Source organism: Cornus florida, unplaced genomic scaffold, assembly GCF_030987335.1.
Source record: "Cornus florida cultivar Cherokee Brave unplaced genomic scaffold, ASM3098733v1 CherokeeBrave_3.0.0_Hap2_Chr10, whole genome shotgun sequence".
NCBI lineage: Eukaryota > Viridiplantae > Streptophyta > Magnoliopsida > Cornales > Cornaceae > Cornus > Cornus florida.
This window is the reverse complement of record NW_026775580.1, coordinates 50,200,127-50,211,537: the sequence shown is the minus strand read 5'-3', so window position 1 is coordinate 50,211,537 and position 11,411 is coordinate 50,200,127. Positions and strand designations below refer to the sequence as shown.

At 38.3% G+C, this 11,411-nt stretch overlaps 1 protein-coding gene across 1 annotated transcript; it reads right to left on the bottom strand.

Annotated features, from left to right (window-relative positions):
* Positions 1-6,499: 6,499 nt before the first annotated feature.
* Positions 6,500-11,411, bottom strand: LOC132276402 (cysteine proteinase mucunain-like). Its single transcript, XM_059777810.1, has 5 exons — positions 10,862-11,411; positions 8,207-8,442; positions 7,928-8,068; positions 7,011-7,463; positions 6,500-6,908 (listed from the first exon to the last, which is right to left on the bottom strand). Exons 1-5 carry the CDS (start codon positions 11,331-11,333, stop codon positions 6,816-6,818), a joined length of 1,395 nt encoding a protein of 464 aa, XP_059633793.1. The 5' UTR covers positions 11,334-11,411; the 3' UTR covers positions 6,500-6,815.

The following is an 11,411-nucleotide window of genomic DNA, read 5'->3' as shown; positions in this document are numbered from 1 at the left end:
AGGAAAATATTCATAGAGAGGATCTTAATAAACTCATTGAGGTGTATCTATAGAGAGGAACTCCTCATTCCCATGGAGCTTCGGCCTTTATTATAGATAGGCGCACCCCAAATCAATGAACTAAGTACATTTTATCCAAGTTAAGATGTTCCTCACACAACAAAATCATATTATTAGAAAACAAGTTGTAATGGAATGTAATAATTAAACTATCTCGTAAAATAGACCGTAAAATAGATTACAAGATGTACACTAGTCTGGATCAAAACTTTGTTAAGATAGTTAAAATCTAGGGGAAAGAAAATAAGAGTAATCAAACACCCCATGGAAAAGGAAAAAATACTTGGCCCCATTTCAAAAAAGAAATAATCTCTCCCTCCTTTTAACAAACCCAAAAACAGAGTCTTAGGACGATTTACAACAGGTCTTGGTCCTCCGCTCCCCTGTCTGGTAGAAGCATTGATACAACTGCTTCTAGCAGACAAAAGATGATTTTGCATTTCAAGTAAAGAAAAAATAAAATAAAATAAAATAAAGTATAGGTTTGGTTGGTACTACAGGAAACTTTTAGCATGCATGATGAGGGTTGTGCTCATGAAAGGACTTGAATGTCAATGAGAAATCCAAACTCGCAAGAAAGTCTTAAGCCTCCGAGTCCTTAATGGATGCTCTAACTGCAGTGAAGTGAACTATGCACGAAAATAAAATAAAATCCTAGGTACAAAGATGGACGAGCTTGAGCTTGAACGAGGGGAGATCCCAAGCACGATGAGAGGACCATGAAGCAAAAGGACAGTGGCTATTTCAAAGGGAATATCCATATCTCAATGGACCCAAAACAAATAAAAATAATAATAATAAATAAATAAATAACTAATGTTATTTGTGGTGAGATCGTACTAGAGAAATTTTGGTAAGTGATTGGACTCAATGAGTGGGCCATTTATATATATACACTTTAGAAAAGTCCTTAAACGCTTCCAGCATTATTTTATAAAAAAAAAGATATTACAATTTTTTTTGAAAAAGCTACCAAAGGTTTGTTAAAGCCACGAGGAAGTGTTTGCCGAAGCGGTGCTCGAGCAGTACGAGCTGACCTAAAACAACGATCGAGCTGTGATAGAATGCTAATCCGAAGCATTGCTTGAGCATTTATAGGAATAGATTTTCCTTTAAGATCAAGTGACCTCGAGAAGGTTGCCGAAGTCTCTAGAGAAATCGATGGTTGGAAGGGTTAATAGGTGACAGCGTGAGTTCTAGTAGTACCTACAAGTATGGTTTATGAAACAATATATTGACATAAATCTTGTTTGAGGGAGAGGTGAAAGGATGGTGCTTCTTTGAGGGAAGTGTCGAGGCTCCAGGCTCGAGTTCGAAAGGAGTCGGGCAGTGCTCTTCGAGGATTCAAAGAGGTAACAAACTTGAGATCCAAAGGAGTCGGACTACGAGATCCCCGTTGTCTCTGTTGTTTTAGAGAGAGAAAGAGATAGTCACTGTGTGTGTTGAACTGGGTTTCTTCATTATGTTGTTAATCCACATAGAACAAACCAAGAGGAAAGAAAATAAAATTATAAATCCAGGGTCAAAAAGAAAGAATAATAATAAGAAAAAATGAGAAGTCCTCGAATCATTAACAAGTGACAACATTCGCAAGAATAATTTGTAGAATATCATTAATACATTTTTGCTAAAACAGTTGCTAATGTTGTGCTCAACCCGCCAACATTGGCTCAAAAAGGAACTCGAGTAGCAAGAGGAGCTAGCAAGGTTGAAACAGTGCTCGAACCACAGAGGAATGCTAACCCAAAGCATTTCGTGCATTCAATGAAATTATTATTATTATTATTATTATTATTATTATTATTATTATTTTGTAAGACCTTTTTTTTATGGTAGGAGTGTTGACCAAACAACTTCTAAGCATATATAGAGAAGATGTGTGAGACAAGATGTTGCCCAAGAGAATGGAAGCTCACTCGGCACCGCAGGGAATTTTCAATAAGTATAATGACAGGCTTGAGCTATAGGGAAGACTTGAGTTGTGATCCTGAATTTCTAGTTTTTTTTTTTTTTTTTTTTTTTTACTTCATGGTGATTTCTACAATGGATTTGGACGACGAGAAGAGAAATTTACAGAGGGTTTTATTGGATCCTAATGAGAGGAAAGGTGAGCTCGATGTCAAATTTTGAGGTCATGTTGAGGCATGCAACAAGTGCGAGCTTGTGTTATGTGTACATATGTTGTAAGAGAAGAGATGACATGTAAGAGCAAGATACATGTATTGATTTAATTGAAGAGGGAGACAGTGGGGACTCGAGGATGCTTAGAAATCCACTTTCGAGAGTCCTTGCAAGTTGGTAGTCCTCGAGCTAAAGTCGAGCTCCCAAATAAGATGTGTGCTAGTATATGTGTGTACCACACATACATGCTTCATGGCTCGTAAGATGGGCAGGGAAAAGGTAAATTCTATTACAAAAGTCAGCCCACGTGACACTGTCAGTACACTACTTTGTATGTTGTAGCAATAGGTAGACTATAGCATGTGGGTCTCAGTAAAATACTACAGAAAGTTGTTCTACTTGTAGGCTAGTAGAAAAATAGGCTACCCAAGGTGCAATAGTAGGCACATTATATAGCCTGTAATATTATTATTTGAATGTAATAATATATGTCCATTTAGCATGTTATCTCCCACTTTAGTATAGACTTAAAGAAGAAGTAAGAATAAGGTTTCTGGCCAAACAATGTCAGTACATTAAAAAAAAATACTAAAAAGGAGTGAGAAGATGCAAAGATGTGATAACTCAAAAAAATAAAAATAAAGGTGACAAAGTTGATGGTGTCTTGAAAAAAAAAAAAAAAAAAAAAAAAGATTTGATGGGATAATGATATAAAAAAAAATAAAAAATAAAAATAAAAATTAATGACTGATACCTAAGTTTCAATGTGTAAATCAGTAATATGGTGCAGCAAAACAAATAAAATGAAATATATCCTTTCCATTCAATTTTCTTAACAATTTAGCCACTAAAAAAAAAAAAAAGACCAACTCAATCAATTTACAATCTCAATTGCTTTACAATCCATCCCAGAGATGAAAAGCTCCAGTCCTTAACAAAAACTTCCATTTTTTATTATTTATTTATTTATTACTCTAACTATTATGCTGTAGCAGGGAAGGAAGCAATGACTGTGAGGTTATAACAAAAAAAACTAAGGTGTGCACAATATTTGATGTAGCCAGCATGGTGTAATAACTTGCCCTAGTCACTTCATGGTGTGAACATGTCAACTTACATTTCAATTACCATTATAATAATGATATAAAGACAAAAAAAAATGAAGATATGACAGGTACAAGATTTCATTTAAGGTATCAAGCAAGAGTCATCTCACGAAAGAAACATGTGTCAAAGGAATCAAAAGTTAGGAGTAGGCCTGTTGGGTCTCCACTCTCGAGTGATAAGTAAATAAAAAAAATAAAAAATAAAAATGCATCACAAAGAAGAAACAAGGTACAGACATGCGAGATGCTCCTACACGATCGAGGTGAAGTCAACATGATGAAACGGTCAAGAGCTCGAGGAGACTATGCCTGTATGCCTTGAAATGAAGTGATTTTAATTTTTTTCTTTAAACAGCTAGTGTGCTTGAAACAATTGATGAATCGGCATGAACAAACAATAAAATAGAAGAAAAAATGATTTTTAGAGATGCAGAAGAATACAAAAGTCGTGACATGAATACCATATTTTTGAATGTAAATGACAAAACGTGGTATATCAGTATAGATGAAATAAAAATTTAAAGAGAAGCATGTCAGTTTGAAACTAGAGTAAGCAACCAGAAAACGAGTGAGGAGCGAAATAACCAATCATATAAGACTTCTTTCATATGCATAGAGGGCCAATCTCTTGCAAACTCGACATTTATGGAATACTCCTTCCCAGCAGAGTCGCCAAAATGTTGACGGTGGTTCGTGAGTAAGATGAGGAGATCGTTCCACATAAGCCAAGAAATCTGAGATCAGTATCCAAGTGGAGATTCAAACGATACAAGGGACTCTTTGCACAGTAAAGATTAAGAAAGAGAAGGCCGACCTCGGTACCCAATGAACTCGAACTCGGCAATGTTTGGTGGTTAGGGTCGTTGTTCTCTCTCCCTCTAAAAGGCTAATTAATAGTGTTCATTCCCTCGGTCAATGTCTCTCAGTCCTTTGGGTGAGCCCGTTCTTGCCCAAGGGTTCGAGAGTCTCCCCTCCCGACAGATGGGACATTGACGGATGGACCACGGCGTTTTATCCCCAAGTCCAAAGAGGTAACGGCACTCCTTAATTAATACAGGTCTTGTCAAATGTCTTTCGTAATTAATGCACTTTTTATCACTCATAGCTCGAGCTCGAATACCGAATGTTCTTTCCCCCTTGCATCGGCCTCGGACTAAGGCGGTACCTTGGATCTCAGCCACCTGTCCACATGCCCTCAGATTCCCGAACCCAGCATAGGAATGAGCCTACTCCGAGGTTCTGCCTTCTTGACCCCGCGAGGCCACATCCCGAGTCAATATTTCGAGGTCCCTCTATCCAAAAAGAGGGGAGCTCACAATACAGAAAGCTCGAGGTCACTCCGGCAGGAAGCGACCTCGGAAGAGCAGGAAGAATGGTTGTTTCGAACGAGTGCGATTGCAAGGTGCTAACAAGAGCGAGTGCGAGGTGCGAGCACGAAGGAGTGCGAGGTGCTAGCGCGAGCAAGTGCAAGGTGTGAGCGCGAGCGAGTGCGAGGTGCTAGCGCGAGCGCGTGCGAGGTGCTAGCGCGAGCGCGTGCGAGGTGCTAGCGCAAGGGAGTGCGAGGTGTGAGCGCAAGCGTGTGCGAGGTGCTAGCACGAGGGAGTGCGAGATGCTAGCGAGAGCAAGTGCGAGGTGCTAACACGAGCGAGAGGATACTTGGTCCTTTCAGGAGCACGCCAGATAAGTACTGGCCAGGTGTGTTTATTTTTAGAGGTGGCGCCACTTAGACAGCTAGCGTGGCGCGATTATCAACACCAATCTCCTTCCTAGGGTCGTGACGGTGTAGAAGCACAGATAACACTGTTATTTTTTTATTTTGCGTTGGCGCTAGGGTTTGTTTGTTGTAAGGAGAGAGTACGAGGGATTAGGTTAGATGGAAATCATGGTGTATATATAGGATGGGCTTCAGCGGGTGATGGGTTTTTGAAAAAAAAAGACTAATTAAATTGAGCTGGGCTGGGCTGGGCTTAATAAATAAAGTTAAATGAGTAGTACTAATATTTAATGGGACTATAGCTTAAATATATATCATATTTTTTAAATAGTTATATATATAGAGCTTTTATATCTATATCTATATTATTATTAAAAATGTAAAGAGTTTCAGTATTTGTTTATTATTATTAAAAGTGTAAAGTGTTTCATTATTTCAGTCTTTTAATATTTATTTATTAATATAAAAAATTATGTATTTTATTTGTATGATAGGTTGTTACTTGTTATTAGTCAGAATCATGTAATTCCGAATCATAAAATAATTTTTTTATAGTAAGTGATACTCAACAACATTATATCTTGGGAGGAATTATTTTTTGCAAACTAAATAGAAGTCACATGGCAAGAGATAATGACTTGCCCCCATGCTACACTTGTTGAGAATCAACATCCAACTCACAGACATTAGTGTGGAGCGTACCACAATAATCCACACCTGCGTTTCTTGGACGACTTCATCAAGTTGAGAGTTTTCATTTTTCTTCAATTTTATTATGATTATTTATATCAATGTACACACCTACAATATTCTCCTTAACAGAGTTCCAACACCCAACCCCTATTCGAGGCAAGTAGTTAACTGGTATGAAAGCAAACGTCATCGTAGTCTAGCGGTTGGGTTGCTCGCAGTTGTTCTAGGGAATCCGAATTTCCCCCTTAGCCCAACGATTGGGTTGCTCCCCGATATTCTAAGGAGTCGGGCTTCAAGCCTTTGCACTCCCTAACTTCTAATATAACATTCTTGCTTTGAAAAAAAAACAAAAAACAAAAAGAAAAAATAATAAAAACAAAAACAAACCAAACCGTTATGGACAAGTAAAATTTGGGGTTGAGCTAGTCCCAACTCAGCCCTTTCATTTGGGATTGTTAACGCTCTGTGTCTACTTCTAAATGACTTGCTCTGGATTTGTTATTAATCTTCTCCAAACATGTCATTAATATCTGTGACTTATTCAACCAAGTTTCAAAATAAAGCTTTATATAAACTAATACTAATGATAAAGTCTAAGAAGTCAATCAAACTCAAATCTCCTGATTTTTCATTTTGCAATAAAATGTTTCACTCATTTCAACTTATCCGGATAAGCAAGCTATTTCAAAATTCTGATCGACTTATTCAACTTACATTAAGGAATCAAGAGACAGCATTAACAATTCAGTCTGCATTCCTATTGATGCTCGAATACTATAAGATGTCGTCCCAAAAAGACACTAACTAATAAAGAAACAAAATTTTATTATCATCAAAATGTACTAAAATCAACATTGGAATGAGAAACAATTCATGGAAGGCCCACAAAATATAACTGGAACATGAAGCATTTAAATACTGTACATAATTTGAGTCAAATGGAAATCGACAACAATCTGTTTGTTGACTAACAGAAATATAAAAATATAAAGCACTATATACATACATATCATGATCAATAGACCATCCATCTATTTGTCATCTATATATAATGGTGGAAATGGGGTTTGCAGTATCATAATACTAACAAGATCATCAACTTCAAACAAACTCCAAGGCAATCAAGCACTGCTGCTCTTTCCACCCCCGAATGCCCAATGAGGTTTGGCAGGAACGCGCCTCATCGCCTTCACTCCCAATGGATTGTTCTTGCTCTGTTCAAGCAAGCAAGTCAACAACACATCAATAAGAAATTACTACAATTTACCATGATAGCATATACACAGAAATAAAAGATTAATCAGTTAAGTTCTTACCGTCAGGCACGTCCCTGAGTAAACATTGCATACGGGGTATTCATGGGGGCAGCAACTATAATGGTCATCACAGCAGGTGGCACCCTCAAGTGGGCAGCATCCCCACTCGAAGCAATATTTGCCGAATTCAAAGAGACAGCAGCAGGTGTTGCTTTCAGCACATGCATAGTAATCGTCGCACATATTGGGAGGCTTAATTGGAGATGGAGGAGATGGACCCGGGTTGGGGGGATTTTGGCCATTCTTGATGGGGTAAGAGGGCTCCATTGCGATTCCACATTTGCCTGTTAGTGCTGTAGCCGTATTACGCTCCATCCTGATGTAGCCATCCTCTCCCCAGCTTGCACCCCAAGAGTTCTTCACGATCCAGTAGTCCACACCATTTTCTGTTCCATATCCAACTGCAGCCACACCATGGTCTAGTTGTGTCCCACAAATTCCCGTGAATACACCCTGTAGACACGATAAATAAAAAGAGTAATACCAACAGGTTAGTGGCCTAACGGTATCAGCCTCTTACTTCCCAAAGGAAGGTCAGAGGTTTAAGTCTCAGAAGAGACAAGTGTGTGTAAGTACAAACTAAGAAAAATAAATAAATAAATAAAAATAAAAGAGTAATTAAATAAAGGAATTTTTTTTTTTTTTTTTTTTTTTTGATGCAAACTAGGGGAGGAGGGGATTCGAACACGAACACACTCACATGGGAATTTGAACGTTCTACCAACTAGGCCACTGGGAATTACCCATACTATAAGAATTGGTTAATCAAGTGAATAATGAATTAGTCTATTATGTACAGCTTAAGTCCACTCTCTGCTGCAACTTTCCAAAATGTATTCTTTGCAACGATAGAAAATTCTAGCATCTTTTAATCTAAGAAGAGAAACTTAACTACAATGACAAAGATAGAAGTTTACCGAGATATATAATTGGAATTCCCGGCCGCCGCCTTCAATAGCAACACTCACTGGTTGACTTGCCACTGCCTTTTGCAATGCCTTCTCGTCATTTGGAGGAACGTCTTCGTAACCATCAATTGTGACAACCTTTGCATTTTTCTGCACGCCATCGGAGGAAAAAAAAAAAGGGGAGGGGGGGGGGGGGCGGGGGGAAGAATGAGATGCATTATAATTTCTATCACTATTTTTCATTTTTTAATTTTTTCCTATTTAAAAAATCTCACAATCAATACCAACCCTGTATTGGTCGCACATTCCATCTCTAGCTTTGTAGGGGTAATCATCTTCGGTATCAATTCCACCATTGTTGATTATGAACTCAAAAGCATAGTCCATGAGGCCACCATTGCATCCTTCATTGTAGGATGTATCACAATCCACCAACTCTTGCTCCGACAATGATATCAAATCTCCGGTCACTACCTTGTTTATCCCCTCAACAGCAGCAATAGTTGAGAACGCCCAACAACTCCCTTCATTTTAAATTACATTAATCAACACATGATTAATTCAAGGTACACAGGACTAAAAAAAATTGCCAAAACAAGACAAAGTTAAAACAATTTGTGTCTATACACGAAGGGCTTAAATTTTAAAATTTTAATACGCATCCGATTATTCTTTAGATGCTAAAACATTTTGTAAATTTATTAATATGATATTTTAAGAAATGGGGTCTTTTTTCTTGAGTGTTGGATACCTGTTAGTAGCAATATTTTGTGCTTGTGTATTTGGATGAAATTTATAAAAAGAGAATATGCATATATACATACATATATGCTGCATTTAGTGTGTTGGAATGGAATGAGAATGGAAATAAAATGTCCATTGTTATTTTATTATTTGGTTGTAAATATGAAATGTATAGAAATTGAATGACAATAATCATTCTAGTATTTCGTTGAATCAATTTAAAATTTTGAATGCAATAAATTTTAAATTGACTTTTTCAAAATATCTATCTTAGTAATAAAGAAATTAAATTAACAAAATGACATTGTTTTATAATTTTTTTTTAAATAAATGGTAGCACCGGCGGTTGTGGTAGAGGTGGAAAGCGATAGTGGTGTACGTGGTGGTGTTGGAAGGCGGCGGTGGTGGCAATGGTGGAAGGCGGTGGTTATAGTGTGGTGGTGGTGATCGAATGAGATAGTAGTGTAAGTAACGGTGGTGGAAGCCAATTGAGGTGATGGTGGTGCAAACCAATAGAAGTGACTGTGGTGGTGGTGAAATGCAGTGGCAATGGCGGTGGTGGAAGGCGGTGGAGGTGCAGATGGTGGAAGGTGGTGGTGGAAGGCGATAACGGTGGTGGCGGAAGGCGGTGACGGTGGTGGTGGTGGAAGGCAATGGTGAATGGCGGTGGTTGTGGTGGTGGTGGTGATGGTGGTGGTGATGGAAGGTGGCGGCGGTAGCGGAAGGTTGTGGCGGTGACGGAAGATGGTGGCGGTGGTGAAGGTGGTGACTGTGGTGAAAGGCGATGGCGGTGGTTGAAGGTAGTGGCGATGACGGTGGTGGAAAGCGGTGTGCGGTGCGCAGTGGTGAAAGTTGATGGTGGTGGAGGTGATAGCAGTGGAAGTCGATGGTGGTGGAGGTAAAAGTTGATGGTGGTTGTGGTGGATGCCGATGGTGATGGTAGTGAAAGACGGATGTGGTTGTGGTGGAAGGTAGTGATAGTTTTTGGACTTGAACCATGAGAGTTTTTTGGGAAGTTGAATTTTTAAAAAAATTTAGTTGGGAATGAAATGGTCATTCATAAATTTAGTTGTGGAATGGATTTTCATTCACATGAATGAATTTTCATTCCAATAAAATGACCATTCTCAATTTAAATTTCATCCCAAACAAAAAAATGATTAGAATGGCATACTATTCCAATCTTGCACACCACACACACTAATAGAGTAATAATGTCTTTCCTCCCTCACTGTAACCAAGAAACTTTCTCGGAACTTTCTCGCCCACCAAGCAGTAGTAATCCTTAGATATGATTTAAGAGTAAAAAATAAAAAAATAAAAGTAATTTAGCAAAAAAAAAATACCATATTTGGCGTGAATGATATCATTTCTATTAAGGACATAAAAGTTTTTTTTATTGGACCATGCTTAATTATTAGAGAGGACTCAGAGGAGACAATTCCCATAAAATAGCCGAGCCGTGGGCCATAATAGTTGGAGTCTAGTGAGTTCATGCATGACGTTTTGTGGACATATGGGGACAAAACTAGCGATTAATACAAATTAGAAGTATAATAATACTAATAATAATACATAAATATATAAAATGTGATATCGAACCCATACAGTCACATCCACGAGCAGACAAACAATAAATAAGATTCTTTTCATTTAACGCATTTTTTCAAAAAGATTCTTTTACAAAAGAGGATATTGGTCCAATGCATTTTTTCACTTGAACTCGCTTGAAACTTTTTAATAATTGACATAATAAAAATATTCTCTTAGAAATAGATTTTTTTTTTTTTTTTTCTTTTTACAATTAAGACGCGTTCATTTATATATATATATACACGTTGGTCCTAATTTCCTACCTAACATATAGGGAAAAAAAATGATACAATTAATCAGAGGGTATTATCGTCAAATCATCACAAACTATAATAAAATGGGAAATTATAGCTGGAATTTGTATACTCCATCTGTCGTGAAAAAGACGTCTCAAATCAAATATTATCTCCTCAAAATTTTCTCTGAATAAATATTTAAAAATGACAACGTGATAATTCTTTAAAATAATTGCAATCATATATATACACTATAAATTCCAAAATTGACCTCTTTTTAAGTACCAAAATTGACCTTTGCTGAAGTGAAGATATTAGTTTAAACAGGGGTAATAACGTCACAGCAGAGGAAAAAGAAAAGTAAGCTCACCACAGCTACCCTGGTCTTTGACTCCAACGACGGCACCTTTTTCCCTCCAATCGACGGAGTCCGGCAAGCTATCGCCGACGCGGGGAGTATAGCGATCGCTCGTCTTGGGCGTCGACACCCTCCGCTTGGCCCCCAAGTACATGGAACGGTACTCCTCGTTGGTCAGATCGGCGAAGCGGTTCAGACCCAGCTTGTAGGTCCGGTTCTCGGCGGCGTTGTGGTCGTCGATGAACCGGAGGTTGTCCTTGAAGATCTGAAACCTCTTCTCTTTCTCACCCAAGGCGTTGTAAACCTTGGCGTGCTTGACGAGCCAGGACTCGTACATGGTCATCACTTCGTCGTCGGTCCTCCAACTCGCTCTGTCACTGTGCTTTGAGTCGTAGCTGATGATCGACATGTCTAACGCCGACGAAAAGGCGAAGAACATGGAGAAAAGGACCGCCGTGGATAGAAGTGATCTATAGGAACCCATCTTCGTTGGGAGTGAAGGGAGATTGGAATTGTGAAAAAGGTGTAGCGGAGATTGTCTTATAAAGGCAAACGGGTGCAC